The following is a 19,011-nucleotide window of genomic DNA, read 5'->3' on the forward strand; positions in this document are numbered from 1 at the left end:
CATGGTCTAGAAAGTATTGGAGGATGAACGCCTCACCAGGTGCAGAACTCTGAAGAACACGGGGTCCGAAAAGCACCGAAGAATCGACGCTTCCCTGGGTGAGGAGGAAATTACCAAGTGATTACCCACAATGCGATAGACATGCCTATCATTGGGCTTATATGCTATTTTGCTGGGTGTCCAGTTGTTAATTAGAAAATAAAAGGATCGAATGCAATACATTTGAGTCAAAAGGACTGAAAAAATAGACTGAATGCCTTTTTTTTAATGTATTTTTTGGGGGGTTTTGGTATAGGTAAAATTCATGGTTTTTGCCCCCCCCCCAAAAAAAAAGTATCCAGTCTTCTTTTTTTTCGGTCCTTTTGACTCGAATGTATTGCATTTCGACCCTTTGTATTCGACCCATTAACCTACAACCATTTTGCTGGCATTTGTCTGCCAAGTTCTAGGTAGAGCCTGGGTTGCTTAATTGGTAGACCTGGGTGGATGCAACAGACCAACCACCGTCCTGATATTAAAACATGGACCAACGGCGTGTCCCCTCAATGCTGTGAGATGCTACGCAGAGGGCACTCTGATAATGGACGAGCAGGGTCACTCACGCATCCGATCCGGACAGCACAGTGATGTATCTCCTGTTGGGGCAAGCTCATTTCGAGACAATGGAGGGAGTTAGTAACCCTTGTGATTCGAAGGGAGGGGGGTGAAATGGGGGCTCAATGTTTATTTGAATGAGTTGAGAGGGGACCGTGGGAAGTACGGGCTCCACTGGCGGTTCGGGATCGGCTTGGTGAGGATAACCCAGCTGGATCGGACGCCGTCAGAGGGGTTGGGAGGAGGGGAGGGTTAAGGGTCGGGGATGGACAGGAACAATTTTCTCTATAAAGGTGGTTCGTGTACCAGAGGATATTATAAGAGAGGGTTATACAGGCTCATCACACGAGCGACGTATGCAGAAAGAAAGACATGGCAGGTGAATATGAATCTTCTCGGGTCGGTCTTCTCAGAGTGGGTACACTCAATGTAAAAGGGCTGAATTCGCCCACAAAATGATCATTAGTGTGCAGAGAATTTAAGAGAGCGAGGCTTGATGTGCTCTTTCTCCAAGAGACCAAGCACATGCATGGGGACGAACGCAAGGTCCTGTACGCTAGGATGGGAACTGAACATTGGGGCTCTGGCCCTCTGCGGAAGGCGGGAGTAGGTATACTTGTGCGGAAAGGGCTCAACCTAGAAGTTACCAAAGGTGTGGGTGGACACGGAGGGGAGGGCTATCAGGGTGGTGGGTGCGGTATGCAATATTACACTCACACTTGCGACACTCTACTCTCCCAATGTTGGTCAGTCACGATTCTTACAACGGACAATCCCGAAGATAATGTTGGAAGCCTCGGGGCACGTCATTCTAGGGGGAGATCTCAATCTGTGGGCAGATCCCATGTTGGATAGAAGAGTTAGTAACCCAGACCCACGCGAACCGATAGATGGTGGCCGTGTGGAGGTGATGGAAATGATGGGGATATACGGGTTACGAGACATCAGGCGAAAGTTTCACCCAAATGAAACGGGATATACATTTTGCTCAGCCCCCCACTCAACGTTCACTAGAATAGACTACCTGTATCTTTCGGACAGGGTGAGTGAGGTCGTGACTGCCTCAGAGATCACACCAGTCTCTTGGCCGGATCATGACATGGTCACTGTTTACCTTGACCTGATGACCCTGCCACACAAGGGTGCGAAGTGGCGATGTAATGAAACATTTTGGAAAGATCCTGTCTTACGCACAGAAAAGGAGGGTGAAATTAAAGATTACTTTGAAATAAACGACACGGGAGAGGAATCTAAGAGAATGGTGTGGGAGGCGGGGAAGGCAACATGGTATCCTGATCAAGGAGGGAGCTAAGAAAAAGAGAGAAAGGGCTCTAATAGAGAGTAGATTCAGGAAGGAGATCACGCTATTAGATATATCGCAGCGCAGTACTCCACTGAGAAGAGGGCGGAGAGGGTTGCGGAAGCCATACAGGAAAGGGAAGAACTCCGGCTCTTAGAGGAGGGGCAAGTTGTCTGCAAACTCCAGTTTCTCAGACAAAAGCACTATGAGAAGGGGGATAAAGCAGACGCACTGCTTGCCTCTAAGCTGCGGGGACAACGGGCAGAGAGGTGGGTAACCGCTATAGATGGGGGAGGCGATGCCCAGACAATAGAGGCTGAACAGATCCCTGCAAGGGAGAGCGGAAATAGAACAATACTTGCGGGGGTGGACATGCCGAGGCTCTCCCATCACATAATGGAAGCGATGGATGCCCCCATCACGGCCGATGAGATTGAGAGAGCGATAAAGAGGCTCTCACTAGGGAAAGCGCCAGGCAACAATGGATACACGGCAGGATTTTATAAGACTTTTATGTTGATTCCGGAATGCAGGCAGTAGAGGCAGCAGCTTAATCCCTTAGCTCCTGGCTCCCTCCCTTAAGTGATTGTTTAGAATTATGAACTCAAAAAAGAAAAATGATGCAGCAGATAATCCTATCACTAAGAAACCCAAATCGATACCGGAAATGGATGAGGTTCCTAACATTCAGGATATTTACTCTCTGCTACTGAAAATGGCTCAAGACCTGGGAAAAGTTGTGCAAGATGTGGGGATGTCAAGTCAGCGATGGAAGATATGTCCCTGAAAGTCTCACAATTGGATGGTCGTGTCTCTGCCCTGGAGAATGGTTCAGCCTCCATTTCAAAGGAAATTGCAGGCAGTTTCCGGGCCTACAATGGTCTGAAGGAGGATGTGCAGAGGGTGAGAGAAAAGAACCTAGAGTTGGATTTGAGAAGCAGAAGCAAGAAACTGAGGTTGGTAGGGATAGAAGAAGGAAACATGGAGGATCTACTCCAGGTGATATTGGATGTCTTGAAAACAGCCTTCAGGTGTGATCAGGTCAGTCAAGGTGACATTGACAATGCCTACAGGGTTGGCAGAAAGAATGTAGTTAATACAAGACAAATTCTTATCACTTTTATGTGAGCAAGAGTCAAAGAAGAGGTCCTGAACATGGCGAGAAAGTTGGGGAAAGTCCTTTACAAGGGCAAGCAGATTTTTATGTACCCTGATTACCCCAAGGAATCGTTGATCATAAGGAATTTTTTCAAAGAAGCTAAGGAATTAGCGAGACAAGCCGGCGTGAAAGCTTTCTTAAACAGAAATAACATGCTAACCCTGGTGTTCCCCGGGGAAGATAAAACAACGTCAGATCCTAGGAAAGCTGTGACTTCGTTGAAGTTACATCATAACAAGGAACATTGAATGGCTGGAGGTTAGTGTGTCAATATGCACCCCATGCAATATATTAATATAAATATAATTATTTCTTTTTTTTACACCACTTAATGACTTAAAATGGCACCGTGAACAAAATCAGTTGAACGTTTGTGGTTTTGAAGATAAACCTGCTGTGCTCGTGCATATTACGCCTGAAGTTTTGATTCGAGACTAGGCTCGAAGAAAGTACCCGGCGTGGACATGGTCAGCTGTCTTTGAGTCATGTGACGTTAATGCGTCTCACACGTCGTACTGGCAGGAAATGGGTCCTTCCGCTCTGCCGATCCCGCCTTTGTTCACCCGGACTCCGGCGGCTGGCCGGTGACGCTGCCCAGGCTTGCTTGTTGGAACTGGAGGTTTTCCCAGCAGTCGAGTGGGGAAAGTGACGAGCACTGACACGGTGCATGATCGAAGGGTTTGTTGACTTTGCATTGTTTTTGGTACTATGCGCATGAAGATCTTTGCGGTGGGCTGGTAAGTGATGGCAAGCTGTGCATGTGGGCTGGACACTGACTGGGACTGCATCGGTTGGACAGCACAGCCTCTTATCTGCCCATCTGTGTGGAGCATCCAGTGACTGTGATGGAGGGGATGGAACAGTTTTGTTTAAAGGATATGGTAATCCAGTGTGGCAGGCTTGGGTGGGTGGTTGTCTGGGATGCCCCTTCCTGGGGTGTGTACACGCTGACAATGTTTTTCTGGGCTTGGATCCATGGAGAGGGGAGGGGGAGGGGAGCCTGGTCTTCCAAACACAGAAGATGCGGCTTGGATGATCAACGCAGACCCTAACCCACCTGGATAATTGGGCTTAGTGTTGACATTACGTGTTTCCTGCACTCATTGAGGGGGCTGCTGCTGAGGGTACTGCTGTACTCATTTTAAATTCATCATTTTTTGATTGATCATTATTAATGTTTACTGGGTGTCGTTTAATTATACAGCAGTGTCAGTGACAATCACTTCACTGTTACATCAGGGGAAAGGCGCTCCAGGACTCCAGGAACGGTGTCAGGAGTCCCTTAATAGTCCGTAATGGGCAGTTTCAGAAAAGAAGGTAAAGGTGAGACCAGGTTAATCTGAATGCATGTACACATACTCATGTTTGTATATATAATGCCCAATGATTTTACAGCGTTAACTTTATTTTCAACTGCGGATCGGGAACACAGTCTGTCATGGATATGTTCCACAATTTTGGTTTTTGGCTGCTTCGCTTCTGTTATGTTTTAGGTAATAGGGCTATTTTATGATTGTTTTTGTTTTGAATTGATGACTTGAGTATATGTAATCTGATCCCACAGCAGTATACAGGCAGCCCCTAGTGCTATGTTTCTGCATGGTGGGGATGGGGGAATGTTTTTTATTCTTGTTTCACTATCCACCATTGAGTCTGCGTGTTGATCACTACCGATTTTAAGGTAATGGAGGTGATAGAAGTGGTTCTAGGGGGTTTATTATTAATGGTGCTTCACAGTCGGATGGGGGGCAGGACGTGATGGGAGGGGCAGGAGATGAGGTGGTATTTGGGATGAGGAGGTCCAAGTATGGAATTTGATGTTTGAGTTTCAGTGGCTGGGTAGAGGATTCATGGCCTTTTGAGGGAGGTATGCGGTTGGGGACAAGGGGGTTCATTTATGTGGTATACCACGGTTAGTATGAACAGTAGGCATAATGTTGTATAGGATGAACCGATGGAGATTTCAAATTTAAGCAGTTGGTTGTAGTGTGAAGGGCCCTTTCCGCTGGAACTTGTTGATGCTTTTGTGTGGGTTTCATGCAGTGGAGAGGTAGTTGACCATGAGTGTTGTGATGGGGGTGATTTTGTTGGATGGTTGTTAGTGAGTGTATTTTTATTTTATTTTTATGATCATTAACGCATTGGGGAGTATGTTGGTGCACATTTCTAGAAATTAGTATTTGGAATGTGGAAATTTAAGTTTGTTTTGTTAGTAGTAATGGTTTAATTCTGAGTTCATTTTAATAGGGAGGTGTGGCCGGGACACACAGACTTTTCAAATGTACTACTCATATTATTACATAAGCTTGTGGTTTGCTAACTGTTTCAGTTTCAGAGGGGGTGGGATTGGGGGTTTTGTAGCGGTGGGTTTGAATACATTTCAGAATTTGAGCTTGAATGTTGTATCTTCTGTTTTACAGTGGGAGAAACGGAGAGTGGTGAGAATGTGTGCCGATCTGAGAGTTGTGACTTGGAATGTCAATGGATTAAATAATGTGAATAAGAGGAAGACAGTTTGGGATTTTCTGAATGATCAAATGGGTGATGTGTGTTATCTGCAAGAAACACACTTGAGGAAGGAGGAGTTGAAATATTTGGAGAAAGGTTGGGTGGGGGAAGTTTACGGAACATCTTTTGATTCAAAATCCAGAGGTGTGGCAATCCTCATTAGGAAAAAAGCTCCAATTAGGGTTTTGAGAGATATGTCAGACAAGCAAGGACGGATAATTGCATTGTTGGTGGACATCCAAGGTCAGATATTATCTTTGTGTAATATCTCCCGTCTGTAGATGATGGGTCCTTTTTTAGGGAGGTGGCGCAGATCTTGCAGGATTTGAGTTCTAGGGATATTGTTTTGGGTGGTGACTTCAACATTGTGTTGGATACTGATATGGATAGGATTCGGAACTCATCACATTCACATATGGATAGGCAGTTATTAGCCTTGACTGAGTTGCTTTTGGAACACAACCTAAAGGATTGTTGGAGAATGGAACATCCGTCCGATAGGGAATATATTTTTTTTTCGGGAGCACACTGTCTATTCAAGACTAGATATGTTCTCTTTGGCTGTGAGGATGACTGAGTCATATCAAACGAGTGAGATTGGTAGTATACTTTTAATGGATCATGCTCATGTTCTGATGCTCTTGAGTTTACGATACCCGATAGTCAAACAGTTCTTGTGGAGGATGAATTGCTCGTTATTACAGAAAGAAGAAGATTTGGATAACTTAGTACAGGCTATCAATTACTTTGTAGCTGACAATCATACAGGGGATGTGTCTCCTGGTATTGTTTGGGAAGCATTTAAGAGCACGATGCGGGTCATCTGATTGGTTTGTCTAGTGGGAAGAAAAAACAGAGTGATGGAAAGGAAGCTGAACTTGGTAGACGGATGAGTGAGTTATCTAGAAGAGTCATGGCAGATCCATCAGATATAGATGCAGTGTTGGAACCGAAAAGAGTGCAGAGAGAGATGAAAAAGTTGATACATGAACGTTTGGACAGGAAGAACTTCGATCTAAAGTGTGCTTACTTTGAGAAAGGAGAGAAATGTGACAGGTGGTTGGCTTACAGACTACGAAAGTGGGAGGCGGAACGTTCCATTACATTGATTCGGGATGTGAATAATAGAATCGCCCATGGCCCTAAGGAGATAAATGAGGTTTTTCAGGACTTTTATGTGATTTATACAGAAATGAGTCGGATGTGACTGGCAATGGATATGGTTTCCTGTTAAAAGTGGATCTAACAAGAATTGAAGAGTGTGACTTGGATGTCTTAGAGGGTAGTATCACAGTGGATGAGATTAAGAGAACTTTTGGTAAGCTGAATACTTGGAAAGCCCCTGGGCCGGACGGTTTCCCGGTTGAATTGTATAGGGTTTTGCCGGATTCCGCATTGTGTCTGTTGCAGGATATGTTTACGGAATCGTTGAGAAATGGTTCATTACCTGAGACTACTAGACATGCGATGATTTCTGTATTTCCGAAAAAGGGGAAAGATGATACACTACCTACGAGTTATACACCTATTAGCCTCATAAATACTGACAATAAAATTCTGGCAAAGATTTTGCCTTTGAGGTTGGAGAAGGTGCTTCCAGGATTAATTCATAAGGACCAATCTGGATTTGTGGAGGGAAGGAAAACATTGAGTAATATCCGGAAATTGTTAAACCTAATATCCAGAGCGAGAGATACACCAGGAGAGAGTGCAGTCCTGTCGCTAGATGCTGAGACTGGGTCAACTGGAACTTTCTCTTCTCGGTGATGGCCAAAATGGGATTTGGAGAAAGTTTTGTGTCATGGGTAAGGTTACTTTATACTGATCCAACAGCTGAAGTCAACACTAATGGTGTAAGATGTGAAAAGTTCAATTTAGAGAGAAGAACTAGACAGGGATGTCCATTGTCGCCTCTCCTTTTTGTGATATCATTGGAACCGCTTGCTGCTTTAATCAGAATTGTGGATGGGATGAAGGGTTTGACGTTCTGGGGGTTACAGCAAAAGAATTGGTTGTTTGCAGATGATATGCTGCTTGTACTTAGCGACCTGGTGCGATCTATACTAGTTCTCTTGGGATAATGACGGAATTTTGATTGTGTTAAGAATATAAGATCGATTGGACTAAATCGGAGATAATGCCATTAACGTACATTAGTGAAAAGAAGTTCATTACGGATTTGGGATTCAGACGGTGTCAAGACAAAATGCTCTATTTGGGAATATGGCTAATGCCTGAGATTAAAGACATGGTTTCAGAGAACATGAAAATTGTAAGTAGTAAGATGAGAGAGGATTTGGAGAGATGGAGTTTATTGAATCTGTCGCTTTGGGGCAAGGTGAACGCCTTGAAGATGGTGGCGGTCCCGAATGTTAACAATGTTCTTAGTATACTTCCTTTGACGGTGTCATCATCGTTGTGGAAGGCCTTGGACAGACTTCTTCAGGAGTTTTTGTGGGACAAAAAACTGCCTAGGTTGAAGCTGTGGAGATTGCAGTTACCATTGGTGAAAGGTGGTTTAGGGGTCCCTAATTTCAAAGCCTATCATCTGGCCTATTTTTCTAATTTCTTGGTTCCGTTCATTGAAGAAACACATGATGAATGTGTAATGGCTGAAACTAGCTTTAATGGACCACCGACGCCACGGACTGTGCTGACCTCTACTTCGAAACGTACCTGTGGTAAAGATCTTTTGATTGGAAGCTTGAGGAACTCGTGGAGTGATTTGTGTGGACGTTTTGAAGGAACCTGGAGCCTCGATTTGGATGAACCCTTCAGTTAAGATAAATGGTGGTGTGGTGTTCTGGCCGGATTGGTTTCTGGGAGGTGTACACTATATCTCTGATGTGTTTAAGGATGATGTTTGGTTGACAGCGAGTGAGTTGCAAAATCGATTTAACATTGAGAATTTCAGGATTGCGGATTACAGAAAGCTTCAAAAAGCAATTGGGCAAGTCAACTTTTTGAAGAGGGTTAATTTGGATCTGTTCACTAGGAAAGCGAGGGGAGAGGAAGGAGGATTGGCCAGCAGAGTTTACATGGAGATTGTGTCAAATTACAGAGGTAATGATTTACTTCGAGGGGAGTGGAGTAGGAGGATAGGTTTGGAAATCTCAGAGGACTTGTGGCAACGAATGTGCTTGAATGTCAGACTGTGCTCGTTGGGTCTCACAGAAAGGTCGAGGCAGATTAAGATTCTCAATCAGATTTATTGGTCGCCGGAGAAAATGTGGAGAAGGGGGATCTTGGACAATTCAGATTGTTGGAGATGTGTACATGAATCCGGTACGTTGGAGCACATGCTGTGGGATTGTGGGTTGGTGAGGTTGTTTTGGAGTGAGGTTGGTCGAGTGTGTGATAAAGTAGTTGAGGGATTGCCTGTATTGGATTTTAGTATGGTGATTTTGGGAAGTGATGAACTATTGGATGACCTTACACAATGTCAGAAAAAATGGTTGTTCAGGGGGACCATGATGGGCAAGAAGATAATCTTGCACAACTGGAAAACTACTATGACCTTGGATATTGGATCTTGGATGCATGAAATGCACAATTTGGGAGACATGGAGAGGGTGTTGTACAGGAGGGAGGGGAAGATTGGTTTGTTTGACAAAATATGGGGAAAGTTTCTCTCGCTGTACTAATTCTTTTTTTTGGGAGCGGGGGGGTTTGTACATAGTTGGGTTATTGATTGCTTCTTAATTTGCGTGTTTTCCTTTGATCCATGGGCTTACTGTGTACTGTTGATACTTATGTTTAACTTGTAAATAAAGATTAAAAAAAAGACTTATATCATCCCTCCCCTTTATGGTTGACCTTTTTAATGACATCCTGCTGACAGGTGTGGCCCCCGACTCCTTCTCAAAGGCACTGATCACTGTGATCCCTAAGGAAGGCAGGGAGCCCAAACAATGTGGGTCATATCGCCCAATTTCGCTGCTCAATATTGATGCAAAAATGTGTATGCAAGTTCTGGCAGCTAGACTTCAGATCCACATGCCCCAATTAATACATTCCGATCAGGTCAGTTTTATCTTAGGGAGACAGGGTGCTGACAAAGTGGGTAAAGCGCTTCATTTAATTCATGATTCAAAAAGGATGTCAGGGGTCCCCGCACTCCTGTCTGTTGACGCAGAAAAAACCTTTGACAGGGTGGAATGGGCTTTCCTAGAGGCGGTCCTCGATAAGGTGGGGCTGGGACCTGTTTTCAGAAAGGGCGTTAAGGCTGTCTACACGTCCCCCAGGGCATCGGTGGTGGTCAAATCCGAGTAATCCAGATGGTTTGACCTGGAGAAAGCTACGAGACAAGGCTGCCCTCTCTCAGCGATACTGTTTGCTCTCTCCCTGGAACCTCTTGCCCAGAAACCTAGAGCGGACCACCAAATTGAGGGACTCCAGGTAAATGGGAAGGAATATAAGGTGGCCCTCTATGCTGACGACATTTTACTACACATTAAGAACCCATTGACATTGATACCAAGAGCCACACAACTAATGGAATCTTATGGGGCACTCTCGGGCTTCAAAATAAATAGGTGCAATTCCATACTGTTTCCATTACAGGAACCCACTCCGGAGAACGCCACCAGACTCGCTGCACTCGGCCTCGTGATGGGTGGGGCCACTCTATGTTACCTAGGGATCAATCTTACGCGAGAAATGGAGAACCTATATGACGCTAACTTTCCCCACCTCAGGCTTGTTTTCATGCTGATCTGACTAAGTGGCAGAAGCTAACGATCTTCTGGATGGGGAGACTTAATGCAGTTAAAATGGTGTGCCTTCCAAGATTCCTTTATCCATTCCAGATGCTCCCGCTGAAACTTCCAGAGGCATTCTTTAGAGAAGTAAAAAGGGCCATTTTAAGATTCCTGTGGCAAGGGAAAAAAGCAAGGATAGCTTATGAGGCCCTTATTTTACTTAAAGAAAAAGGATGGGTGGGTCTCCCTGATCTCAAAAAATACTATCAAGCCGTGCAGCTAAGGCTCCTGATCCCCCTCTTAAGAGGGCAGAAAGAGTTGCAGAGGATACATCTGGATAATTACAATCTAGCTCCGGCCACCATCTCTGAATGGCTGTGGGTCCCTAGGGATAAATTACTACAAAGACTCCGGAATCACCCCATATTGGGCGCAATGTGGGAGATTTGGCGGGAGGGGATAGACATGCGGGGAATTACCATATGGCCTTCTCCCCTGAGCCATATATGGGCTCCAGGAGTTCGATAAGAGATCCCTAACTATGAGCGGTTCCAATCCTAGTTTGAGGCGTGCCTCGAAAGGGTGGGTCAACTATGGAAGGGAGGTGTTTTCCTCACGATCACGGAATTGGAAGAGGTACTTGGAATCACCCATTACCAGTCTTTCCTTTCCTACAACTCATGGACATTCTTATGATACATAAATGGGAGGAGAAGGTAGAGAGAGACCTCACTCCCTTTGAGAAATTGCTTGACACAACGACAGAAACCAGGGCTTTGATCTCAACCATGTATAAAACTTTGTTAGATGCCAGGAGGGGGTCAACTGTTAACCTGAGAAGCAGGCGGGAAATAGATTTGAACTTAGAATTAGACCCTAAATTATGGGTGATGATATGTAAAGGGGCCTCGCAGGTGTCAATAGCGGCCAAGTATAAATTGCACGCCATCAAGCTACTACATAGATGGCAATATGACCCTCATAGGTTGTGGAGGATGTTCCAGGCAATGAGTCTCTTATGCTGGTGCTAATGTGGGGAGATGGCCAACTACTGGCACATGTGGTGGGGGTGCTCCCGGGTTAAGGTGTTTTCGAATGAGTTCCTGGGTTGGATCAAGCAGGTGGATGGGATCTCCCGGGAGGCTGCCCCTCTCCAAGTACTGTTTGGCTTGGAAGAATGTGAAGGCGAGATGAGGAGAATGACTGGGATAGTGGCCCCACTCCTACTTGCTGCACGGGCCTGCCTAGTGATTAAGTGGAAAGCAAACGCGGTCCCGACCAAGAGAGAGTGGATCAGTGTGGCAACGAATATTTGCACAATGGAAAGAATTACTGCAGCCCTCCATGGGACAACTACGCAATATGAATTGTTGTGGAGTGATTTTGTAAATGAGTATATACCCAACCCCACACATGCACCAACACAGAGGGACTGAAAGACGAGCCTGTAGCGAATGCATGGCTATACGAGCCACAAAGGGCCACACCATAAGGAGCACACACCTGAAGGCCTCTGGAATAGGCTGCCGCCTGCGCCATATCTACGTAATCTGGATTATGCCATGAGAATGTAAGTAGCATGAGCTACACAAGCCGCTATTGAGAACACGGAAAAAGAGTGGACACATGTGAAGAAACGCTATTCAGGGGGCCAGGGGGAGGGGAAAAGGAGTTTGGTTTACTGTATAGAGTTGATATATTTTTTGGAGGGGGGAAAAGAAATCTGATAGTTAACACATGTTCCAAATGATAACTGTATGTTGTTTTCTGTGTCTTATAAAACCTAATAAAACCAAATTTAAAAATAAAAAAAATAGTCTGTTCCACAGAGTGTACCAAATTGTGGCAAATGTACTTTAGATATTTGTAAGATAATATAATATGTAAATACAGTAGTAAAGAAAATGATAATATGATAAATAGGAATAAAAACACGTTGAATCCTGAGTGTTAGGAAAATGCTAAATGTACAGATTTACATTTTCTATTGTGCTTATTATACAAATGTATATATAAATGAATTATTTTCTAAATGATAAGTGTTAAAAAACACATGTAAAACAAAGTATATGCACTTATATATTGTGCTACATTATAAGAATTCTAAGCATGGGTATTGTACAAGAATTATTGATAATACATCATTACATATATACAAAATGAATTAAGCTTAGCAATTGAAGATTTACTTTCAAAGTTGTAATTGGATTTCTATTACTTTCAGTTATTTTTCTAAATTCATTATGACTTTTTATTCCACTCTAACAGATGACAGACATGCCAAAGGAAATTAATCTTTACATACTATACTATTTTTTGTTGTACAAATGTTTGTATATTCTACAATTTGTGGCCAATACACTAAATTGAAAGAAATTATAGCAGAGTAAAATTTACTTTGAAAATATGTATATATATTTTATGTAAAAGAAAATAGTCCTAAAAGTTGAAATTGAATTAATGTAATCAGTCATTTTATCAGTCTAGTCATATATGATGTTATGTCTGATGTCATCAGTGATACCATCAGCGATGTACTTAATAACGTCATATATTATGTAATTAGTGATGTCATCAGTGATGTAATATCTGATGTCATTGTGGTCATACGCTTCGGGAACAGGGGGCGAGTAGTTAAGGTGGCTTTGCCTGAATTCTCTGCCCAATTTCAAGGATTTTGCTACGTGAAACGATCACCTTAACGTCTCTTTAACTACGTTTTTCAGTGAATATATGCATGTATACATATATGTGACATACATTTGGATCATACTGAAGTAGAAATCAAAATGTATGAATACTTGGATTTCACTGAGTGATCAGTACCACAGGTGGCATATTTGTTTACATACTGTTCTCATCCGTTCTAATTCCAGTTCCTTGCGTAGATCCTAGACCAGTTGCCTGCCAAAGTGGTTAATTTGGGGACTTGTATAACAATACAATGTTAAGTGTAGTTAGTATTATGTCAGTATTTCATTATAAGTCAACAAATATAATATTGATTGGTTGAATAATGGATTCAATGTTTTCTTCTTTCAGAAATATCCAGATCCGTCTGGACAGAAGAAGAAAAAGGTGGTGAAGTACGGGATGGGTGGGGTCATTATTTTTGCCCTGATCTGCATTGTCTGGTTTCCGCTCCTCTTTATGTCGCTCGTGAAATCTGTGGCTGGAGTCACCAACCAGCCCCTAGACGTCTCTGTGCAAATTAGCATCAGTGGATACGAGGTGAGCCATTTCATTAAATGTTTTGGGAGAAAACACAATGGATCTGAATGTAAATCTAGAAAACCTTATGCTCCCCAAATAATTGCACCAATGTAAAAACACTTAATCCAACCATCTGCAAATCAGAGCAACAGCTTTGGTTTTAAACAATATGAGCCAACAGTAGAGCTACGTTCTGATCTTGTAATGGCGCATGCATATTTAATGACACAACGATTGTTGAATAACAGACACTTGGCAATGGAAGGCAGTTTCTACAGTCACTGGTGTCAATTCACCACAATCATAGGATTACTAGTAGAACCGACATCTAACGTCCTCTGACTTCCAGTGACTTTACATGATGTGAAATCATATGACCCAATGAAATGCCACAGTACTTTGTTTCTTTATTATTATGTGTTGACAACTAGAGGTCACAAACAGCATGTTCATGAACTACAAGCTGCTAACAAAAGTAACTGCAATGTTAACTGATGAAACACCTACAATGATATTGTATACATCGGCAGTTTTACGCTGCAGGGGTTACAAACTGCATGGTAAGCAAATTCCACCTTTATCTACTTCAAAGCAATGCACCTGCTTACAATTTAAATCTTTCCAGGCCTCGCGTGAATTTCACCATCAGATTACTCTGATCATTCAGGTTTTGGGTCTTTGGCATAAATGTCTGCCTTCAATGCTAAGTTTTTGTACTGTGGAAAAGTGAGTTGGTGTTCACGGCGGAGCCAGTGTTCTTGTCTGAAACCTATGATCTTCAGTGTGAATTGTGGAATAGGAACAAGGAAATTGTAATGAATTAGATTTAGGATTTTAACATCAAAGGCCTCACTACGGAAAGGCAGAATTGGCTACTGGCGATAAGTGGTATTTATTGACATTAGCATCCGGCACGGGGGAACTAGCCAATGAGGTGGCTAGGAACACTGGCTGAAACCTACAATCTCAGCCTGCGTTCCAAGCCACCTGATGGTTGGTTCCCCCCGGCCGGCCATCTTCCCCTATCCTCCGTCCCCATATATTTTGTTTTACCATTTCCAACCCCCCTCCCCAACCCCGCTTGTTTGTTGTGTTGGGGCAGCCAGCCGCTGCAGCCACAAGTTCCCAGCTTCTCTGACCGCTATGGAAAGGGAAGAGGGGCTCTGTATGGGATCCGGGTTAGAATCCTGTGACTGAAATGTTTGAGGGATAAAAGACCGAAGATTATTTTTCTGGAAATAACCTTCGGTCTTTTCTACCCTGAACATTTCTGATTTGTCCCCTGCCCCCACCCACACCCCCAGGCCCCCACTGATCTTGCGTCGGCATACTTTGCTGTGTGCCACCAACTCGCTGTGTCCCTGCAATGCCTGTTCCCTTTCACTTCTGTGATAAAGAACACGCTGCACTGGGACCTTGCCTTTTTTTTTTTTTTTTACTTTTTGGGATCGGCTACGAACCCCCGCAAGCACTGCTCACAATATATTGAACGAGGGTGTGGGAACACCCCCGCATCCCCTGGAGCCCTCAGCACCGAATGGGGGATTTGGTCGACCTTTTTGGCCTTTTAGAATTTTCAAACGGCCGATATTCAGCCAAATCTCCCATTGTGGCTTTTCTGGGGGGCTTTTTTTATGTTTCCGCCGTATGGAGACCTGCCTTCTTTTCCATGGTGGCCATTTTAGCACAGAATGTTCAATCATTGAGCGGGATGCACAAGGTGTCTCACATTGACTGAAAATACTTTTTTTTTAGTCATTGTGGGACTTTGGTAACCCGGGGTGCTAATGGCATTAAGCCCCTGTTCCAAGTGCTGGAACGGGGTAATGGCCCAGAGCCCTCGTTAACGGACTTGGGCTGCCGGGCGCTACCCCCCCCCCCGTTATAGCCCTTGGAACAGGGGTTTAACACCACATTATAGCCTGTGATAAAATTACTGTCGCTGCTAAAATTAGAGCAAGTGGTAAATGCATCACTACAAGCAGTTGTTCCGTTACTACTGGTAATCCCCATCACAGAAGAAAATAACACCTAAATATGCTGTTAATTACAAACAAAAATGTGATTAGTTGTTAATAGGTCTTATTGGTCTTAAACTATTGCGGGTCGAATCGTGGAATTATTTGCATGGAAAATCAGGGATTTCTGCGCCATTCTGCGTGTGAAACCCTGTACGTTGATTCATGGAATCAACTGCGCTGCACTTTTTCTTAACTTCTGTGGACTTAGCGCAGACTTGGCATGTCTGTGCGAGCGGTTTTGTGCCTTCCGCGAGACACCACCCAGAGGGCAGATTAGGGGGCGGAACTTGGAAAATGAGGAAGAACAAGGGAAAAAGTGACCATTACGAGGGACGTGCCACAGGCAGTCCATAGCACATCCACAAATGTGCATGACAAAGCATATTCATGGATGTGACCGCGCAATCTCCTGCCTGTGAAATGCCCACGCAATTCCTCCATGTCTCCGCCACCCGAAGTTAGGCGTAAGTACACTAGTGCATAGCAATCGCAGTGTAGAGGTGGGTTTGCATTTCAGATTTATTTATAATAATTGTACTTTGCTTCTCCAATCAAGTTCATGATGCCATCCTCCCGGCTGATTCCAATATGAATATAGCACATATACATCCCAAAGTGCAGACCATGACACACCTCTGCCTGTGAATTAACCAATTATTCATTGAACAGTAGTTCAAATGAAAACATTTTTCGTTGTTACAGACTTATAGGATTTAAAGTATTCATTTTACACTCAATGAATAAACATCTTTGATGATGCTATTTTTAAATCTAAGTGTCATATCAATGAGAGGAAGGACACGGTCCTATCCCACCCCCGTAGCCACTGGACACTTGAGTAAAACCCCATTGAGGCCAAGAGGAGAAAAAAAACACCCCCATGGTACGTGTAGAGAGCCTTATAACATAGAGAATTAGATGAACAACATCGCCCATGTCTCAGCATTAAGGCTCCATTTTCTGCTAGACCCAAAAACCACCATTCTGAGAGGTTGCAGCATTTGCATCTCCAGTCTCACACAGATGGACCAAGCCATCAACACACCAGGCTAGCTCTGCACGAGCCTTGTTCCCACGGAAGTCCAACCGTTCCCTGCCCATTCAATGTTGCGAATACCTAGTATCATTTCTCAAGAATGTGCTCTGTGAGGAGCGTGAGACAGGGCCAGGCCCCAGCACTCTGTCCATCTGTCTCCAATAACCTGCCAGTGCACCCCTTAACCCTGCCCCCTATTAGTCCAGAGCCCACCATACCTCTCAGCCTCAACCCCTCAACTCTTTTCATGCAGATAAACATCTGACCCCCTGGTCTGAACCATCCCAGAGTGCCCACCACAGATCTAAAGCCTGCACAGTAGTATATTGTTCTAATAGTAACACACGTCTGTTCGTATCATGGGGCAACAGGGAAGGTAGACTGTAGATCAAACCACTGAGGGAGAAACTTGGGTGCAGGAACTGCAGTATCAACAAAGCCCTGAATGTTGAGGTCGGCATGTCTACCTATATATTATTATCTTTCCTCAAAGTACCCCTTTCATATGATGCCCAGGTATCTGCCATTGTTCATGAACTACCGGCTCCTGTTGTTTAGATTAGTTAGAATGTATCGCCTGCATGACTAAGCCTTCACCGCGGAGATGAGCCCAGCTGACCCACGTGCACCAAGATCGACTGGGAAGCAGCAGCCAATTAGCGCCTCCCATCCCATTTGGAGCAGGCCCATCTATATGTCTGCATAACAAATGGAGACTAGAGGGTTGTTTAACGACCCAAAAGGAATAATCCCCCTAATTAATTTTAAAAAAAAATATATACAACCAAAATATTCCTTTAGGTCCTGTGTTATGTGACCCTGTGCAGTTTGGTGTTGTTCCAAATGTCAATCATTATAACATCTGATTGTGTCCAGCCGCTTTCCGTTAAGCATGCTAACACCCGTACTAAATACATTTAAATCTCAGACAGCAAACCATTACTCATTTTATATCAATAAAAAGGAGTTTACCCCGTCCTTTCATTTGAATAGATCCCAATTTCATAAGTCATTCATGATAATAAACAGCTGGTAGATATAGTAGTAGTAGTGTATGGAAAAACAGTCGTTTTCAATTTGCTTTCCATTTGGTCTTATAATCAGAGTTATTCACTTTCTCATTCAACCTCATATGTCCTTATTCATTAAATCACTTCCTATGTAGCCCGACATGTTTCGCTCCTTATCGTTCTCATTCAGAATTGTTATTATTGGAGTTTCATCAGGGGAACACTACATACAATAACTACATCGCTGTTACAGAACTGCAACAGTTGCACCATTAAAACATCAATGTTCAGCTTTATCTTAGTTCCTACCATTTCAGTTGACATTTTTGAGTTCCAAATTACTCTTGTGTGGTCATTTCTGTCTGTATTCACCGACTACCACAGGGTCTACAATACACAACAAAAAAAAGGGGGGGTTTTAAATACCCGGTTTATGGGCCTTCCTTTAATCAGGCTACTGACTGCGTTTTACTTCGCATGCAAGAGTATACATCTCTTATTTTTCATAGAATTGTTAATGACTGAGCTCACTCACCCATCAGGAACACCCTGTGTATGGTATTCTGCCGCCTCTCGGTTTGATTGGAAGTGCTCTCTACGTGACCTTTCATTCATACAACTGGCTGCTACCGCTTTAATTCAGCCACGGTCAACAGGCTCCGTTTGCCGTTCGCATAGAGTTCACCGCCTCCCTGATAGTGCCCCTCCTCGGATGAAAGGTTTGCAGTGTAGCTTGGTACCGGTCTAAATAAATTGTGCGAAAAATATATACGCTCAATTACTGCACGCTGGACAACGTTTACAGATATGTTTCGTAACCCCTGTGCTTCCGAGTTGTGGCGTGACCCATCTTACCTGCTTCTGCAGGCGTCTTCATGTGGCACCCTACGTACGTCAATCCTTTGGTATTTGTTGAGTTAGCGAGGTTACCCGGGCGACCAGTTTAAAACAACTGCCCACTCTATATGTCCCCCACCAACCAGCAACATGACTTTTGCCTTATACAAAATCGTCACTGAGGATGCATTTGCCCTTTTTAATGTGCTGCCCGTGTAATTTTTGGCAGAGTGCTCTTGGGCAGCAGAGGTCTTTGCTGGCATATTAATGTTATATAAACTTTGTTTTCCTTGCAACCCATCTCTTGGTCTTATTCCCTAATGGGATGTTTAATTATTGGGACACGTGTTTGAGGTTGGTGCCTTCATTTGGTGACCCCTTTGCATGATTTCCTTAGCCCCCCGTACCTGCGGCGAGATCCAGGGCCTCTCTGGAAGGCCGTGCCCACCTACATCTGACCAGTCCCCCAAAACGCATTAGCAAAGAAGCGGTTCTTGCGGGTTCCGGCTTTGCAAATACCCCGCTGCTCATCGGAGCTTAGTGCAGCCCGAGGGAGAGGCCCAGGCATTGTGGATTAACTGCGAACAGAGGCTTTTGGAAGAGCACAGGCACGTGAGTATAAATTGCAAGGAG

The 19,011-nt window shown here is 44.0% G+C and overlaps 1 protein-coding gene across 1 annotated transcript in view; it reads left to right on the top strand.

Moving 5' to 3' along the window:
* LOC138579901 (piezo-type mechanosensitive ion channel component 2-like) overlaps positions 1-19,011 on the top strand; it is a 2,232,767-nt gene that overhangs the window by 2,104,646 nt on the left and 109,110 nt on the right. Inside the window, exon 47 of the mRNA XM_069650129.1 lies at positions 13,304-13,492. Coding sequence (XP_069506230.1) covers positions 13,304-13,492 — 189 coding nt within the window. The remainder of the gene's footprint in view (positions 1-13,303; positions 13,493-19,011) is intronic.

Source organism: Ambystoma mexicanum, chromosome 3p (genome assembly GCF_040938575.1).
Source record: "Ambystoma mexicanum isolate Mex_15411 chromosome 3p, UKY_AmexF1_1, whole genome shotgun sequence".
In the NCBI taxonomy this organism is placed as follows: Eukaryota; Metazoa; Chordata; class Amphibia; order Caudata; family Ambystomatidae; genus Ambystoma; species Ambystoma mexicanum.